General features: G+C 29.3%; 2 protein-coding genes across 2 annotated transcripts; both read left to right on the top strand.

Annotated features, from left to right (window-relative positions):
* The first annotated feature begins 3,363 nt into the window (after positions 1-3,363).
* Positions 3,364-9,122, top strand: LOC114387184 (WPP domain-associated protein-like). The gene is made up of 5 exons (XM_028347327.1): positions 3,364-3,589; positions 3,890-6,253; positions 6,932-7,058; positions 7,374-7,475; positions 8,321-9,122. Exons 2-5 carry the CDS (start codon positions 3,981-3,983, stop codon positions 8,381-8,383), a joined length of 2,565 nt encoding a protein of 854 aa, XP_028203128.1. The 5' UTR covers positions 3,364-3,589; positions 3,890-3,980; the 3' UTR covers positions 8,384-9,122.
* Positions 9,123-12,703: 3,581 nt separating this feature from the next.
* LOC114387185 (probable receptor-like protein kinase At1g30570) lies at positions 12,704-16,170 on the top strand. Its single transcript, XM_028347328.1, has one exon. It carries the CDS (start codon positions 13,319-13,321, stop codon positions 15,875-15,877), a length of 2,559 nt encoding a protein of 852 aa, XP_028203129.1. The 5' UTR covers positions 12,704-13,318; the 3' UTR covers positions 15,878-16,170.
* The last annotated feature ends 4,198 nt before the right edge of the window (positions 16,171-20,368 follow it).

Consider the following 20,368-nt stretch of genomic DNA (forward strand, 5'->3'; position numbering starts at 1 on the left):
GAATGGAACATGAGGATAATGATGGTGGCCATGATTGTTAAACAAATAATTGTTATATGCATGTCTTGTGGGACACTTGATTGGTACGTTGGGAATTTTTTTATAATTCTTTTTTCTGGTTATCATTTTCTTTACAATAATTAATTAACAATTCTCTCAACTTGCTATCTCACCATATAAAATGGAGCACATTTAATCTAACTACAAACAGCTATATACACGAAGCATAACCTCATATAATGATAAAGAAGACTCGTTATCCAATAGAACACACTTTCTCATTTCTTCCAAGCATTCTTATAAGATCAAACCTTGTTACTACAAACGAAAGTTTGAAAAAAAAAGAAAGAAAAAAAAGCTTCTTTTTTTTATATCGCTCAGAATAAACATTTGAATAGTGTTTCACTCCTTATATATAGAGAACTCATTTCTTCTTTTTTGTCTTGAGAAACATTTCCTCAACTTTTCTTTCTCCCTCCCATATTTCAGTCGATGCATTTCCGGCAAACTTCTCCCTCTTTCTTTCCGTCGCTCTAAAATTTTTTATTGCCATTAAGAGTGACGTTGTAAGTCATATTTTTCGGTTGCCTTTAAGAGTGACTTTGTAAGTCATATTTTTCGGTTGGTTTTAAGAGTGACTTTTTAAGTCACATTTTTCTCGGTTGCCTTTTAGAGTGACTTTTCAAGTCATACAAGAGGGTATAATTCTAGAAAAGGTTCCCTCAGTGCAGTGGGAATCTTATACAGTGATCTGAACTGTTTTATCCTGGGGACGTCGTGGTTGATAGTCTGCTTACACAATTTTTGACAGTGCCACGAAATGTTTTAAAGAAAGCGACATTATCCGTGACTCAGCCACTAATTTTTTCGGTCTGCTTACACAATTTTTAACAGTGCCACGAAACGTTTTAAAGAAAGCGACATTGTCTGTGACTCAGCCACTAATTTTTTCGGTTTGTCATAAACTATTGTTACAACTTTATTGTGATTTTAGATTGGATTGCCACTTTTCTGGTTGATGTATTTAAATTTGTTTAGTAATTTGAATTAGGACCAAATATTATGATATCAATAACGGAAACATTTTTTCACCATAAATAAAATTATAAGAATTATTGTTAAAAGTTAATAAACTATTTTTACTTAAAATTTTTATTTTATTTTCTACAATTAATTAATTAATTTGTTCACAAAGTCAACTAGTACAAATAATTTTATATATTTTTGTATTTTTATTACAAAAATATGATTTTTTTAAAAATAAATGAAATAAATTAGTTTTAAAACATTTTTATCTTTTATATCTAAATATAAAACTTATTTCGTATAATTTACATCTTATAATAAACTATTATTATTCACAATCAATCTAAACACACTTATTTTTCACAACTATAAGATATTTCACTTTTGAAATTGGCTTATTTTTCTTTTAAGGACAAGTTTTTGTGTGACAAATGCTTTAAATATACCTTGAAAGGAAAATGATCGGCATGGGTTGCTAGACAGCTATATAATTCCTTCACCGACTAATGAGTAATGACTATCACTTTCATTCTTCCCCAAAAAAACTTTCTTCTGATGGAATCCAACCAACGAATCAATGAACAAAGTATAATCAAATTTTACAACTTTAGTTAGTCAATAACCAATTAGCCATATACAAACAAAGTGAGCAACACATATATTCTCTACCACTTTAACTTTTATTATTATTATGAAATGATGTCTAATGAATTTAATTAAAAATTTGATTCACTATTAATGTAAGTTTCTTTCTTCTTTCAGCTAAGTATTCCAATAGTCGTTGTAACAGAACTGATATATCCTTGTCACCTTATAGGCAAGAGATCTTATTAAGGATTACTTTTTTCGTGATATGATGCTTAGCATATTCTTATTTATAAGTATAATTTGTTTATGTTATACTAAATAATAAAACGTCATAATTAATTTTTATAATTGTTGTGTATAATAAATTTATTGATTTATAATAATATTTATCTTAATAGTTACAATGTCTTGATAATGTAAAGTTTTTTTTTACACTAATGATATATCCATTAAACTCTTGGTTTTAAGTAAAGTCTAAAATTTGTCCTTGAAAGATTTGACGGAAAATAATTATGTTTTTTTAAAAATAACTTTACTTTTATAGTCATTAAATAATAAATTGTTTTCTTACTGACAATAATAAATTATTATGTATGATATATAATATTTTTATTTTCATAATAATTATATTAAAAGTCATAATAATTAATTTTTTTTATTGATTAACAATGTAATTATTTTATAAATACCATATGTATTTTACAAGAAATAATCTTCTTTGAGTTGTGTAAAAAATAAGATCATATTTATCATTATTAAATATTTAAGACTACTAAATAAGTTTAAAATATAAGATACTTAATCTCTCATATTACTCAAATATACTTACGTCTTATAAATTAAAACATTTAATTTGGAAGGTGAGATGGATTTGTTTGCTTTGAGAAAATATTTTTTAATTTTATTTTCTATTTAACTTTTAATTTCAAGATTGCTTTTTTAGTATGGCTCCTAGTTTTGTTTGATTCATAATACGTTTCCTAGTTTTAAAGATTTGTATTCGAAATAGAGAAAAAAAACCATTATTTTTTGTACAAATATCTGAAATCAGGAAACAAATTAAAAACAACGTAGGTGATAAATTTATAATTAAAAGTAGAACATAAAATAAAAAAATAGAAATTATTTTATCAAGGTAAAGTGGTAAACAAATGCATTTTCTCAATTAGACAATTTTTATATTTTTTGTTTGCTTTTTTCATTTGGACTACATTTAATATACTATATCCTTACAACTAGGAAACAAATTTCTCTCAATTATTTTAAGTTACTCTTATTTTATCTTTATTTGAATTTTCGATATTCTTAATTACTTGTTTATTTCAAACTACTTGTTTATAAATTAAATTTCAATAATTTTTCTAAAAGAAATCATCTATAATTAAGGATAATCTTATACTGTATCATAATTTAAATTATTCATTATAAATCCAAAATATAATTTATAGATCTAAAATACTTATATAAAAATATTTTTGCTACAAATTTAAGTATACAAAATAAACATTTTCCCGTGCAACATACAAACTAAAATATTATTAAGGAGTCTAGTTCAGTAACGAGTAGTTATAAATTTACTTGTCTTTGATTTTTTATATATAAAAAAACACTGAAATATCAAATTATAATATTCCAATAAATAAAAAAATTATTTATATTGATATAAATGATTAAGAAAAGTGAAGTCAACTTACTGCTAATAGTAATTAATAATAATAATGAGTCCATAGGGTATTGAGATGATGACATTGTAATTTTGTGGTGTATTTTACCTACCTGTCACCAAATCTCTCTCTATAGCTTGCAACTTTTCCACCTTCTTCTGCTGCTAAACCCTAGAAAAGGCTACTACTACAATTCAACCCTGCTCCCTCGTACACTCATGTGAATCTCCAAACATTTTCCTGTCGCCTCGGGATTCTCCAACACCTTCTTTTGTCCGCTAATTCAACCTCGTACGCTCCCACGGTTTTCTGTAAGTTTTTCATTCCTTTCATTCTCTCAGTTTTCAATTACTCCCAGAAGCTCCCGACTGATTTGGAGCTTCGGCTAAATGCCACTGAATCTTGATTTTTTTTACTCTCCCTCAAATTTCAGCCCTTGGGTCATTTTTGGTTCAGGAAATTATGTTTGTGAAAGGATTTTGAATTTGTTTCTTTGTGTTGGTTATTGAATTCCGCCTCAATGATTTTGCAAGTGTGTCACAGTCAAAGGGCATGAGTCAAGTTTTGATTTTGAGTTTTTATTAATTGTTATGTGTTTCCTACTTTGACAGGTGGTGTGTAAGATTTGAGGGTTTGACTTGAGCTTTTGTTTTGAATGGCCCCAAATTGCTGATTCTTGTTTGTAGAGGAGAAAAAGTGGCAATGGAGAGCTCTGCTGCTATGGAGGGTGGTGACAGGATTTACGATAATGGTAAAGAGGATGCGAGTGTGAGCAATCACATTGACATACTTAAGGAAATGGACTCCTTTCTGGAGGACATTGATGAGGGGTTGATTATATCTAGGATGGTGGGTGACTCTGTCATTAAGGGCATGGTTAATGCTGTTGAGGAGCAGGCGGCTGAGCGAATCGCTCAGAAAGAATTGGAGGTGGTTGGGCTAAAGAAAATTCTAGACGAGTTTCGTGTGGGTTCGGATGAAACTAAGACATTGTGGTCTTTGGTACATCATCGTGAACCCGATGAAGTTGGTATGCATCAATTTCCAGATAGTGTTGTAGGGCATGATAGATGTATAATGTCTGTAGATAGTTTTCAAATTGCAGTACATGAACAGTTAAATCAGCTCAGGAAGGAAGTAAATAAAATTAGGGGGGCTAGTTCTATCAGAAGAATTAGTTCAGGTTCTGATTTGGTGGGTTTAGGTGGTATTCTGCAGGAGAATATGCCGGAAAAATGGATTTATGTCAATAAAGCTTTTGAAAGCCTTAAAGATACCCTAGACACTTTCTGCAGAAGGATGGAGGATATGGATCATTTATCAAAGGCATCACTTTCTGAATGGCAGCAGGAGCAGGACTTTTGTTCAGAAATTGAACGGATGGTGATCAGCAATTCTATCTGGGGTTTGCAACAGCAGTTTGAACAGAAATTGTTGGACCTCTATGACTCTGAAAGTAGAAATTGTTTTAACCAATATAAAGAGATCTCAAGTTTGCGTCAGGAATTGGATGCAATTTTTAAAACACTATCTGTTTCTGAAACTGGGCACCTTCTTTCTCATGGATCCTTGGAGAATACCGATGAATGGTGTCATAATAAGAGGGTTGACCATTTTCACGTGAAGCTTTCAACAGATCCCTTATCACCCTCAACTATGGAAGAAAATGGCAAACAGGAGGAGTCAAAGATTAACAAGCCTGAGAATTTGGATTCAGCCTCATTAAAGCACATGTCTAAAGAAGATTTGGTTACTTATATTACTAAAATGAGAAGAAACCATGAATCTCAAGTGCAAGAGAAGACTGAAGAGAATTTTCGCCTTAGGCGGGAACTTTTGAATTTGAAAGAAAGAGGTTCTTCTTTTCCATTGAAGAAGGACAAGGAGTTTGAGCTGTTGAAGAAAAAAATCCCAGATGTTATCTCAAAATTGAATGAAATCCTTGATGGAAACGAGAAAGTACATCAATTCAGTGAAAACATTGAATCTCTTAGCAGTTTGAAGGATAGATTGGACTTCTTACAATTGGAGAATCATCAACTGAAGGACACACTATCAGATATGAAGAAGGAATTTAAGAGTCTATCTTCCCAGCTTTCTGCTTCTGTGGAAAAATTGTCACAGCAACAACTGACACAGAAAAATTTGTTACAAACCATTCAGAAGCTTGAGGATGACATAGGGGATGCACATACTCAAGTTTCAGTTATTCAAGATGTATATAAATGTTTCTTTGAAGATATTGTGAGTGAGTTTAGATACAGCACCGAAGAATTACATCTGAAGAATAGTTTCATGCAAGAAATATATGAAGTAATATTCAAAGAAGCTTCCCACAGTGCTCAAGCTTCTAGTGGGTTGGGAATTGAGGAAGCTGAAATGGAGTCAACTATTATGCAAGGGCAATTGGATATTAATCATATTATATTTAAAGAAACATTGATGAATGCAGATGAAGCATTAAAATTCGAAAGTGCTGAGAAAGAGACACTAAAATATGAAATGCTTATGTTGAATTCAGTAGTGGAGGAAAAGGAAAAGTTAATCCAAGGAGCAGCAGATGCTTTGGTTCTAGAGAAACAAAAAACGGAGTCTGCCTCTGAACAGCTTAACAGTTTAAGAGCTGAGATAGTTCAGCAACATAAATTAATTGCAGAGAACAGTAAAGAATTGAATGTCACCAAGGGTAACCTGGTGGCAGCTTTGAAGGAAATTGAACAATACAAGGAGCAAGTGCAAGAGCTACATCAAAATCTTGAACAAAGAATGAACAAGCTTAAAGAAACTGATGAAGAAAAAAAAGTGCTTTGTACGCTTACACAAAAGCAACAAGAAACACTAAAACTGATTGAGGAAAAAGAAAGGGAAAGCAGGAAGCAAATGGAATCAACCATTAATCTCATCTATAAATTGTTGGCAATGGTTACTGATTTTGAAGCTAGAGTAAATAAAGATATTTCAAGAAATCGTTTGAGGTATGCAATAATTGTGTCAAGTTCCTTCTTTTTTATTTTTTAATAGCTCATTAATTTATGATAAACTACGGTACCTCTTAGAATGTGGGTTTGAGCCTAACTCAATCCCAAAAGTTAGCTCATAGGGTAAGGGTTGCCCCTACTTTATCTTGGTACTATCTCTAGCCAATGTAGGACTTGGTTTTTTCCCAATAATATCTATGATTGTTTCTCTGTTTTAAGCTATTTTATGTGGTCTTCTATTTATGTAAGTGTTTAAGCTTATGTGAAGCAACAAGTACATCAGGTCTTCTAATTGATTGAAGAAATAATTTGGGCAATTAACTTGGTTTTTTTTTAAAACCTTTTTTGAATTTTAAAGTCAAATATAAATCTATTATATGTATCCTTTCAGTAAATAATTTCAGATCATTTGCAAGCTGGAGGTATACTATATTACTATATGTTACAAGAAAAACTTATCATGTGAGCAGTAAACATATTTGTTAAAAATTTATATTTGATTTCAACTTGATCTTGTTAACTGTTAATGCCCTGAAAATTGTGTGAAAAAAAACTAAATGCTTCAATTTCATATCCTTATATGTAACAAGCAGTTTTGAATTGTAATTGTTATTTTTTAAAATTCAGTTTAAAATCCTTGTGGTGATCATGTCTTATAAGTAATAATCTTTTCAGTCTTGAAAACATGAGATCTGAGTTCCATTGGATCAAGAACAAAGCCAATGTACTTAAAACCATGGGTTTGGTGCACAAGCAAAGGCTAGAAACAAAATCTTCTGATCTCTTGAAGGCTGAAGCAGAGGTATGTAATCAGAAACATTATTTTTTTTTGTCAAGCTATTGGAAACATTGCATTAGTTATGTGTTTCTGAGAGAGAGGGAATAAAAGTAGATATCAAATCAAAGCCTGTGTATGAGTGTAGCCTATAAGGTTTATGTTGAAAATTTTGGTGAACCAAAACATACAGCTAATTCCCAACTTGAATAGATATCTAGACTTCATGAGAACATTATTTTCATTTTTAACTTCTTTCTATTTTAATGCTCAAGTCTTGTAATTGAGGCCACTTACATTTGATCTAAAGTAGTTACCTTGGATATTTACTTGGAGTTTCAGGTTGATCTTTTGGGGGATGAGGTAGATACTCTTCTTAGCCTCCTTGAAAAAATATACATTGCACTTGATCATTATTCACCTATACTGCAGCATTACCCTGGGGTGAGAACCTTTCCCATTCTGTATATTGTACTTTGTACATAATTGAAGTGTATAATGCTGATGTATGTGATTTGCCAATGTATGTGATATTACTATAAAGATTCTATCTATCTTCCCGATCGTTTCTCCTTAGGATTGTAAACTTATTTTGAGGATATTAAAAGCAACTATTCCTTTCTGTGTTGAGACAATGAATACTTGACCCAACTCTGATGAAGGAAAATACCAAATGTTTGTCTTTAGGTTTTGGAGATTTGAAAATCTAGTAATTATTTCATGCGCTAAATATGATTTTTTAGGTCATATTTACCTTTGTTAAGATGTTTTGTTAGAACTGTGGCTAGAATAATTCTTATGAGACTTAAAACCAATCCTTGTGTAGTTTTTTTTGTTATAAAACATTGATAGTTATGTAGCTTGGACCTGGAATGAAAGTTTTTTTTGTTTCTATCATACATGGGAATCCCTCATTCCATGAAATGAACATGGAATTGAATCACAACTATATGTATCAAATATAATATAAGAGAATATATGGACAAGCTGTTATTGTACTATCACCACCACAGGTGTACAAGTAGAACTGTGTTGAGGTAGCGTACTAACTCAACCCCACCATTCAGCTAAGAATTGTGTGATTAGATAGTTACTGGTGAAGCTCCATCCAGAAGTTTTTACTGTCCAATTAGATTTGTGTAGCTTCAAAGAAACATAGGGACATATACTTTTGTTTCTTTGAGATGATTTTATATTCATGAATAGAATATATAGTGTGTACTGTTTGATATCCTTAAGTTCCAAACTCCCAATAAACTTTTTTCAATAATTATCGGTCAATTTTGCAGATTATTGAGATTCTGGAGCTTGTAAGAAGAGAACTGACTGGAGATTCTAGAAAACATGTTTAGTTGTGTGTTCTGGCCAGGTAAATCGACAGACACACTGTTGACACAAACTGTATCTGTCCATGCACTGGATCAGTAAAACCCAGAAGCAGTGATAAGGAAATCATTATCTGCAAACCCCCACATGACCATTGATCAACCACATTGGATGTGGAGAATTGCAAGTAACTTTTCAGGGAGCACCATCATAGTGTTAATTGGTTCATTTTTTTCCTTCTTTCTATTAGCTTCATCTATACAGAGATCAGAGATGCTAGAGTTCTGGTAGTTGGATTTCTTTTTCAATTCGTTTTTTTTTTTTTGTGTTCACCATGTCTATAACTGCAGAACAGTGGCAATGCTATAGCGTAAATTATTCTAGTCCATGCTATCCTCTGTTGAATTACTACATCGAGGGGCTATGGGCAACTTGACCCACTTGCTTAAATCTTCCGATGGATACAGGTAACGAGTTGTACAGTTGTCACATAATATAGCAGCTGGCTGATGTGTAGCTGCTTGGTTTTTGTTCTCCTGAAACATAGTTTGAGGAAAACAGCAACAGAAAAGAATCAACAACTTGTGCAGTTGCTAACACACTGTTTTTGCCATACATTAATGCTTTATATCATACTAGGACACAAATTTGCTTCCCCTCTTTGTAATGCATAGCTTTTCTACTTGGGCTAATAACATTTGTACATGTTATTTTGTGTAATGAATTTCCAGATGGCTTATTGATAGTTTTGCGTTGTAGGCTCAAGTGTATGATATTCTTCTGCATTCAGTGAATTGTGTTTTAAAATGGTTACCTTTATTGTATTGAAATCATCAGCCTTTATTTCATATTTTTACATTTTTAAATATTTAATTTGTTTTTAGTTTTTTTTTTGCCAATATAACTTAAATATCATAATAAATGCTTGCCTTATCTTTTTATTGTGTCCAATGATTGAACCTAAAACTTTATATATCCTATACTTAGATAATGTATGTACTTATGTACAGGTCTCAATAATGTTTTATTAATAAATCAAATCAGTTTTTTTTTTTTTTTGGAAAAAGTCAAATCAGTTACTTCGTCATCAAAAGAGACCTATCCCTTATTAATGTTTATCTTAGTGTATAAAAAAAACGTTACTAACAAGTTTTATTATTGATTGAGAGAGATCTTTCGTTATCAATCAATATCTTTATTGTTGATTGATGGGCTAACTAACTTATTATCAATCCTTAAACCAGTTAAATCTTGTCATTCTCAGATTGTTGGCTTTTTGACCATTAAGATTCAACTTTGTATAATGTCAAAATTGAAGTGTAATTGGGAGCATGTATATGGATCCCCCCTTATATTTTTCATGCCACCGAGTCAAATAATTAAATTTAAAGAAAATTTGAGGATTAACATTGATATTTCCTTTAAAAAAAGTTTTATTTTTTAAAGTTATATATAGTTTCATCAAAATTTTAACTATATATCTATAACTTAAATTTTTTAATTAAGTCTTTATAATTTAAAAATTTTGTATTAAACTCCTAAAAGTTAATATTATTAAATATTTACTAAGCACCATTGATGTGACATTATAGAACCAATTTGTTTAAGCTTATTTTTTTAAAAAAATAAAATAAGTAGTTTTATGTTTATTTTTTACATATTTGTCTGAGCTGTTTTTATTTAAAATAAACAGTTTTAAGTTTTTTTCAATAAATAAATCTAATTTTATTATAAAAAAATACTTATTTTTAAAGTTATTTTTTTTCTAAGTTTAAACACTTATAATTTTCAAGTCAAGCGATTTCCTATTTGTTCATGTGGAATCTAATTCTTAATGAAAGAGGTTCTATTGTTTGTAACGAAAAAATTGTGTGCATATTTGCTTATGCAAGATTAATTGTACTCATAATTTAAATAATTGGTCCTCGCCGCGCCGGTCAGGCCAGCACAATTTAAAAAAATAATTCTATTCTATTTTTATATAAATTACACACAGTACACATGTTACATGGGAAATCAGAAAACTGTTCTTCAATAAAAAAAATGATAATTCATCACAAAATAATTACAATTATGCTATTGTGGTAGGAAAAAAAAATTCCTTATCATATGATAAGCGACAGTTATTACAATAATTATATTACAAATATATATAGATATAGATGACCGAAAAAAACCGACTCCTCACAAAGTCTTGTTCTTATAATAAAGAAAATGTTTAAATATAATTTTAGTTCTTTTATTTTATTTAATTTATAATTTTTTTTTATTTTTAAATTGAAATATTTGGTCTTTATATTTAAAAATAATCATAATTTTGATCTTTGAACTTATTTCAAAGTGTAAATATTTAGTCCTTTTATTTTAAAAGTTCAAAGTGTAAATATTTAGTCCTTTTATTTTAAAAAATTCATAATTTTAGTCATCGTATTTTAAAATTTTCATAATTTTGTCTACGTTTTATTTCTTTCATTTTTGTAATTTGTAATTATCTAAAAGTATAAAATATTTTTTTCGTCTCTGCAATTTAATGTTTTTCTATTTTCTTTTTTGTAATTTTTTCATTTTAGTTCTTATAAAATATATCTATTTTATTTATCATCCTTAAAACATTTTAAATAGCACTTAGAACAGTGAAAAAACATTATCTAAAATACTTTAATAATGAAAAACAAAATACATATATTTTACAAGAATTAAAATGGAAAAAATTGTAAGGATGGAAATGAAAAAATTGATAAATTATATGGACAAAAATGTATTTAAGTCTTAATTAAATCATTTATTGATGATATCTTAAATGAATATGTTGGATTTAAGGTTCAATTGGACCAAAAAAAAAATAAAACATAAATAAAATTAAGAATTTGATCAAAGTTATAAATTTTTTAAAATTAGAAGACTAAATATCTTAATTTTAAAATAAAAAGCCTAAAATTATAAATTTTAAAAAATAATAGCATAAAATGTCTTTATTTTAAAATAAAAGAACAAACATTATTTTAAAAAAATCAACTAACAAAATTGACAAATAGTTATTCTCTTAAAGACATTAATTACAATTTTATTCTTAATCATATTTAGGAAAGCGGTTTGTCAGAAGAAATATAGTATTAAATGAAGAATAGATTTAATAGAAAAAAAATGAAAATACAGAACTGGTCGTAGAGCCAATATATCTGGATATTAACGATAAATTCGATACTGGAAAACAAGTGGAATGCAATAATTAAAGTATAGGGTAATATAAATATAAATATGTAGCGTATAGCGGTGAAGATAGAAAGAAAAAAAAGGAGGCTATAGGGGTACTGTGAGTACGGAATAACATAAGACAGTGCAACGCAGTACAGAGATTATAAAAGGAAGAAATCATCGTGTGCCGGACAATGCCATGTGACCCACCTCACATCACCAATAATGGATTATGGAACCTCCACACTTATTATTAGGAAAAATATCTAATTTGAATGAATAAAAAGTGTGATAGTTTCATCTTATTTTTAAACTTCTGAGATTATTTTATTGGTGTAATATTCAAAGATTTATTTAATAATAAGTTATATTTTTTTATAATCAATTCAACATTAGAATTTAGAGATCAATTTGTTATTAAATTGTCTATTAGATTAATTTTTTGTATTTTTTATATATTTAAAAAGTAATTTTAAATTTTTCATCTTTCACACTTTTAAAAACCAAGATGAATATTTATTCTTATTATTATTTTCATTTTAAAGTTTTCAAATAAAGAAAAAAATGAATAATATATGTCAATAAATATTAACCCAGTTGATAAGTATCAAATTTATATGTTATAACTCAAATGGTTAACATAATTATACAAGGTTCCTCCTTGTTCACTTGCTGGATAATATTCAATCACAGATGATCTAATTGTTTATTAAATTAAGTTTAAATTTATGCATTATTATAAAAAAAATTATACTATCAATTAATCATAATTATGAAATATATAAATTTTAAAGTAATAATTATAAAAATCAATAAATATAACAACTTATAATTAAATCACAGTGTAAAAGATATTTTTGGTACACAATATTTCTTTATTAAATTTTATAAGAAATATCTTAGAAATCATACTAAAAATATTCTCTGATTGACTTAAATACATATATAGACTCGTAACTTATATCATAATAAATAAATATCTGATAATAAACTAATGTAAATTTGATTGTTACAAAAAGTGTAACCAAAACTTTTTTAGACGTCAAATCAAATCAGGGGAAATTTTGGTACTGTTACCAATTATGGCACATCAGTTAGAGGAAGAAAATAAAGATAAAGTACCAATTAAATACTCTCAGAATCTTGGCTTATTGTAAAAGATACAAAACCAAGCACAGATGAAATGCAACTTTTCCAATCTGTTTCCAACCACACCCATGTTCTGATTTCCTTGTTTGTTTATTCAGGAAAGAGCCCATTTTTGGTGACATCTCTGATTTTCTAGTATTTTTCTCTGGATTCCTTATCACAAACTTAGCTAAGTTGTTGTCTTTTTTGTCATTCATAGTGCATTGCCACTCCTTGCTTTGGTCCCTTGCCCCTTCTTCAAGTTCAGATCTGTGAGTTGCTGTGTTGTGTTTGTTGGAGAGATTGATTTGATTGTGTTCAGCAAAAGCTGGAGGTGGGTTTTCCTTTTCAACTCTTTGTATTGTAGTGTCTCCCATGGTGTGGAAAATGGACATTCACATGCCCCAGAAGCTTGTTTTGCCTAGTTTGCCATAAAGGCTTCAACTTTCAGGTTTCCTTGTTCAAGATCTTGGAAAATACGAGGTTGTTTCTGTGATTGAGCAGTGTTGGCTTTCTGGGTCTGTATTGTTTTCTTTTTCTCTGTGTCTGGTTTTGTTTGTTTGGCTTCCTCTTGACAAATTTTGCTTCTTTTGTTAAAAGATAATTCAAAGGTCTTGTTGCTGGGGGGAACTGTTATAATGGGGAGTGGCCTTGGGGAGGGACTCTTTGTTGTGCTGATTCTGGTGATGTTGTCTGTGACAGCGAGCACTATAAATGCTCAACCAAAGTCTATTCTCTTGAATTGTGGTTCAGATTCTTCTGTGAATGTGGATGGTAGGAGATGGGTGGGGGACATGGCCACTGATAACAATGTCACCCTAAGTTCCCCTAGTGTTCTTGTTTCCACTTCTACATCAAGTGACAGTCCAATATATGACCCTCTCTATAAAACTGCCAGAATTTTCAATGCTCCTTTGAATTACACAATCAAAGATGTTCAGGGGAACTACTTTGTTAGGTTCCATTTCTGCCCCTTCGAGACTGATGACTACAATGTGAATGAGTCCTCATTTGGTGTTGTGGTCAATGGACTGAAACTGTTGTCAGAGTTTGATGTTCCTGGTAAGATATCTCACAAGAATATGAACTTGCTGAATTCTGGAAGGAATGCTAGTTCATTCTTCTTGGTCAAAGAATATATTCTGGCTGTGAATGGGGATATGCTTTTGATTGAGTTTGTTCCAACCAGAAGCTCCTTTGGCTTCATCAATGCCATTGAGATTGTACCAGTTGTTGGTGAGCTTTTTGCTGGTTCAGTTAGCAGAGTTGGTGGAAGTGGTGGAAACTTGAATTTGCCGGGACAAGGGATGGAGACTATGTATAGGTTGAATGTTGGTGGTCCTGAGATTCAGTCCAATCAGGATCATGATCTTTGGAGAACCTGGGAAGTGGATTCTGGCTATATGATCACTGAAAATGCTGGGTCTGGAATTAAGAACAGTTCTAACATTACATATGCTTCCATGAATGATACTTGGGTGGCTCCTCTCCTTGTGTATGAAACTGCAAGGGCAATGTCCAACACTGAAGTCTTGGACAAAAGGTTCAACATGTCATGGAAATTTGAAGTAGATCCTGGCTTTGATTATCTGGTCCGTTTACATTTCTGTGAGCTGGTTTATGACAAGGCCAATGAGAGGATATTTAGGATCTACATAAACAATAGGACAGCTGCAGATAATGTTGATGTCTTCGTGCGTGCGGGAGGGATGAATAAAGCATATCACCAGGACTATTTTGATCCTGTGTCGTCGAGGATTGACACGGTTTGGGTTCAACTTGGTCCTGACACGGCTGCTGGTGCTGCAGGAACTGATGCTCTCTTAAATGGTCTGGAGGTTTTCAAGCTTAGTCGAAACGGAAATCTTGCCTATGTGGAGAGGTTTGACATAAGTGGCAATTCAGGAAGCAAATCAAAAGCAATAGCTGCTTGGGTGGGAGTTGGAGCAGGTGTAGCTTCTGTAGCTATAGTTGCACTTATAGTTGGTCTTGTTTTCTGTTTCTGTAAAAGCAGGAGGAAACAATCAAGCGATACCAAGAACAACCCTCAGGGTTGGAGACCATTGTTCCTCTATGGAGGGGCTGCTGTGAACAGCACTGTGGGTGCCAAAGGATCAGCAGGAACTCAAAAGCCTTATGGATCTGTGGGCTCAACCAGAGTTGGCAAGAAGTTTACATTGGCAGAAATCAATGCTGCAACAAACAACTTTGATGAGAGTTTGGTAATTGGAGTTGGAGGCTTTGGTAAGGTGTATAAGGGGGAGGTTGAAGATGGCGTTCCTGCGGCTATTAAGCGCGCCAACCCCCAGTCTGAGCAAGGCCTGGCTGAATTTGAGACAGAAATCGAGATGCTGTCCAAATTCAGACACAGGCATCTCGTGTCCTTGATTGGTTTCTGTGAAGAGAAGAATGAAATGATCTTGGTTTATGAGTACATGTTAAATGGAACTCTTAGAAGCCACCTATTTGGGAGTGATCTTCCTCCTCTATCTTGGAAGCAGCGCCTAGAAGTGTGCATCGGTGCTGCAAGGGGACTTCACTACCTTCACACAGGAGCTGACCGAGGAATCATTCACAGGGATGTCAAGACAACCAATATACTGCTAGATGAGAACTTTGTAGCCAAAATGGCTGATTTTGGGTTGTCCAAAGATGGTCCAGCTTTTGAACACACCCATGTTAGCACTGCTGTGAAAGGAAGCTTTGGCTATCTAGACCCTGAGTACTTCAGAAGGCAGCAATTGACCGAGAAATCAGATGTATACTCCTTTGGTGTTGTGTTGTTTGAAGTTGTTTGTGCTAGAGCTGTCATAAACCCCACCTTGCCTAAGGATCAGATCAACCTTGCAGAATGGGCAATGAGATGGCAAAGGCAAAGATCACTTGAGACAATCATTGACCCTCATCTTAGAGGAAACTATTGTCCGGAATCATTGGCTAAGTATGGAGAGATCGCAGAAAAATGTCTTGCTGACGATGGAAAGAGCCGCCCCACCATGGGAGAGGTGTTGTGGCACTTGGAGTATGTCTTGCAACTGCATGAAGCTTGGCTCAACATGGACACCACAGAAACTTCCTTCTCTAGTAGTAATGCTTTGAGATGTCCAAAAGATGGAGGACTAGAAATGGTCCATGAGCCTTCAAATCAAGATGGAGAAGTTGGTTTTGATCACAAAAACACAGCTGAATCCGATTGAAGAATGCTGCAATTTGAGTTCAGTGATTTCTGAATGCTAGTCAGACACACCATTGATTGAAGAACTATAAATCAATGACCCTTATAGCTCATATATGCTTTACATATTCTTTCTATTTGTTTTATTGAATCCAACTTCAAGTTTATTGTTACTATTTTTCAAGCTAATACATGGTAGTGCAATAGGCAAGTTATTAATAACTTATTATCAACACTTTGTCTAAAACTGGTACCAAAATTTGTGATATGCTCTGGTTTTGTATTGAGTATGCAATTAAAAATTGTATTCCTGGATCTTGCTTCTTGAAAGCTAGTTAGAATGTTATCACTGGTCAATGCTGCCATTAAATTTTGTATTTCAATTTGTCTTTGAAATCAGCATTCGAATTTTGTTGTCTGCATTAGTTTAGTGCACTCTTTCAAAGGGACAAAATTTATACTAAGTGCTCAAATTAAACAATTGCATATGATTGTTTTGGCTTGAAAACTGATACTCCTATAATTTTAAATATGTTATTTTGGTTTCTTTATTTTTAAATCAAGATATTTAGTCTCCTTATTTTTTAGAACAAGTAATTTTGGTCTTTATGTCAATTGACTATTAGTTGATCATCCAAAGTCAAATATTGACTTTGATGTGATATATTGATGCTCATGTGGTACTTATGTGACAAGGAGTTAAATAAAGTAAAAATAAAAAAGATTTTGATAGAAGTTGAACCCATGACCATCTATTTACAGATAAGATAATAAACTTCTAACACACTTATTTTATTTAGTTGATTTTATAAATATTATTTTGTATGTATCATTAGTTAAGAGTTATTACTTTTTTTTAATTATAAAAAATTATAAATTAAAAAATATTTAATATACAAATCTTTTTAATTTTATTTTATATCATTTTATGTATTTTTATTTTCAATAGTTTACATATTTTTATATTTATTTTACCAATTTATAATTAAATTTCATAAATTAGTACATAAATTATTTACATAAATTATTTTGTAAATTGATTTTAATATATATATTATTTTAACTCTAATTATATGAATCAATATAATTGCATTAATTTTATGAAAATTATACAAAAACCAATGGGAAGATTGAGAAGTTGGAAAAAGAAAGAATTTTTTGGTTCTATACATAGAATTGGCTAAGCATTTTTTTGGTTCTATGCATAGAATTGTCTAATCGATTCTTCCTTTTAAATTGAGATTGATTATTCAAATTGATGGGGTAAACTAATGAGTTTTTGATAGCAAATCCATCTTCTAAGGAGTGTCCTACTACTCATTCAGCTCACAACAATCCAATTAGTTCAACGAGAAAAAAACACACTAGATATTTCATTTTCAGAAACCAATAGTTTTAATGTTATTTGACGCACGATAATTTTTATATGTTATATGTCTATTATGAATGTAAAGTTCTTAGGATCAATAAATTTTTTAAATTTTATTAACCAAATGAATATGATTTGGCGCTATCATTAACCCAACACATGCAAATTTATTTTAATATGTAAGTTATTTTTATTCTATTTATATAAATCAATAAAATTTTAATACTTAATTTTTTAGGAAACTTACCTGTTAATATTTTCGTTTTAACTATAAAAAATTATTTAGTAAATAAGTTTGTTAATACCAATTATATAAATAAAGAAAATTACAAAAATTAATATGTAAGTTATTTATATAAATTATTTCATATAATTTAGAAAAATTATGTAAATTTTATTTTATATATAAATAATATATATTTTTATTTTAATTATAAAAATTAATAATATTTTATTTTTTAAAATTATTTAAATATTATTTTAAATTTACCCAGTTTTAATAGTTACATAAAGTAATTTTTTAAATAATCTGTATATTAGTTTATGTAATTTTTTTTATAAAATTATAATTAAATAAGAACAATTTTTTATATATAATCATTTATTAATTTATATTAAAATAAAATCTTATAAGAAAAATAAATACATGTAAAATTAAATATTAAACATTAAACATTTTATTTTAGTTTAGAAAATTTTATAATTCAAAAAAAAAATAATAACTCTTAAATAATAATACATGTAAAATAATGTTTTTATAATTAATTAAATAAAACATGTATGTTAGTGGTTTATTATTTTGTCTTTAAATGAATAATTGTGAGTTTTTATTTTTTATTTTATTTAATTACTTCCACATAAGTTTCATGTCAATGGGAAAATTAAATATTTTGATTTAGAAATCGGAAGAACAAAATTACAATTTAATTGATTGTTTTTTATACATAATTCCATATGATTTTGTTTTCTATTGTAAAATAATTTCTATTAAGAATATATTTTTTATTTTAAAAAATGTTAGAAGAATAACATTTTATTCAACAAATTGAGTTAGATCCGTTGGTCTAAGAGGTTGTCGGACATTCAGGGTATATTTGGAAAATTAAAAATACCTTAAAACATATAAACATGTCACTATGGAAAAAGTTTCATTCAATGCATTACAATTAGATGGCATTTTAGGTTTAAGTTTGCCAACTTAATTTTTAGGTAATCTTTATTTTGTAAAATTGATTTTAGTTAAAATTGTGTTTGACGTAAAATGATTTTTATTTGAATTTTTTTATTTCAAAAATAAGTACCGAGAACTTAGTATAAAAAATTTAACCTAAATTAAAATTTATTTCTTTTATTTGATTTTAAATAAACTTATTTTAATTCCTCAAGGATATAACCATATTTGATAAAAAAATACTAAGCAACAAAGTAATTGCAATCAAAATTATCAAAGAACACATCAGTATGGGTAGACTTAAATTATGTTTTGTGGTACAATTGCTTTAGGTTGTTTCACAACAATAGTTTCATATTAAAATTTAATTTATATGCATGTGTTGTTGTACGGTAATCTCTTCCAAAGATAATAAAACAGATCTCAATCCAATGATTATTCTTAAAAGTATTCATAAATGAGGAGGATAATTAGTTGTCCCATATATATATATATATATATATATATATATATATATATATATATATATATAATATTAATGTAATTAAAATATGTTATTTATGTAAATAATTTATATTATATATATTTTTCTTTAAAAAATAATCATATTTTTCTAATTTTATGATTAACCATAACAATCTAGTACAAAATATATGTATAAATTTATTTTTTTATTCTATTTAAGAATATTGAATTATTATTAATTTTTATATATAAATTTATGATTTATTGATGAGCTCTTTTAAGATTATCTTTTAACTGTGAATTGATATAAATAAATTGCTTGAGAATTGTAGCATCAATTTTATCTCCCTAAATAACCGAAAAACTTCTGACTAATATTTGGCTATAAAACGTGGGATAAAATTAAAATAAAACCAAGTTTAAAATACACACGTTATCCATGAGGACTAATTTTAGAGCGAATGTATTCTTCAACATGAGATAAAACCAAACGAAGAAATGATGCACGTTTGATGACAATTTTGGAATAAGTGAATGGGTGTTACATGTCATTTTGGAATCCTTTTAAATAACATTTACACTACCTGCAAATAATGATGACGAAAAAAAAGAAAATGACACAATGAATGAAATTTAATAAATTGTGAGTCAATCAATCATGAAAATGGAGCACCTCGTTTTTTTAAAATTGATGTGTTTAAATTTAATTAATGTAAATTTAAATTTGCTTATATACTAGTTTGCTTATTTCCTCATTTAGTTAATGTTGATGGCTTATTTGTATGATTTAATTTATTTCATTTAATACCATTTAATATTTGTATATTTCATTAAAACGTGTATATATGTGATTATTGCCTGTAGATATTTTTTGAGATTCATGTATTTAGTTAATCACATTGTATATCCTGCTTAAAAAAATCATATTGTATATCCAATTTTAAATTGCTTACACTATTAGTCAATTTGTATAATAAAGATCAGCAAAAATAAACATTGTAATCCATTTTTTTATGCAAATTGAAAGGGAAGAAAATTTGGTTTATGTTGATTGTTAATTCGTAATCAACCCCCTTATGATTATATGTGAATAGTTTTATTTTGTTATTTTACTTCAAAACTTATACAAGGATGTTTGATAAAAAATGAATACTTTTTTTACTGCATGAAAAATGAATACAAGAGTGTATGTTTTATAACAGAAGGCAATGATTTTATTAATAAAATATTGAGGTATATATTTAATAAAAGTAAATAATGTAGCACCTTGGTGTATATTAAAATTAAGCATTGCATATATATATATATATATATATATATGAAATATTTTACATAAAATTTGATAAAATAAATATCTCACTATATTAAAAATAAAATATTACTGTACAACGAAGGAATAAATAATAATTTAAAATTAAACAGTGTCGTGACTTGTTAATGATATTTATAAGAACAACTTTGAATTGCAAATTCTCCAAATTTCTCAGGAGAGTCACTCATTCCATATT

The sequence above is a fragment of the Glycine soja genome, chromosome 15 (assembly GCF_004193775.1).
Source record: "Glycine soja cultivar W05 chromosome 15, ASM419377v2, whole genome shotgun sequence".
NCBI lineage: Eukaryota > Viridiplantae > Streptophyta > Magnoliopsida > Fabales > Fabaceae > Glycine > Glycine soja.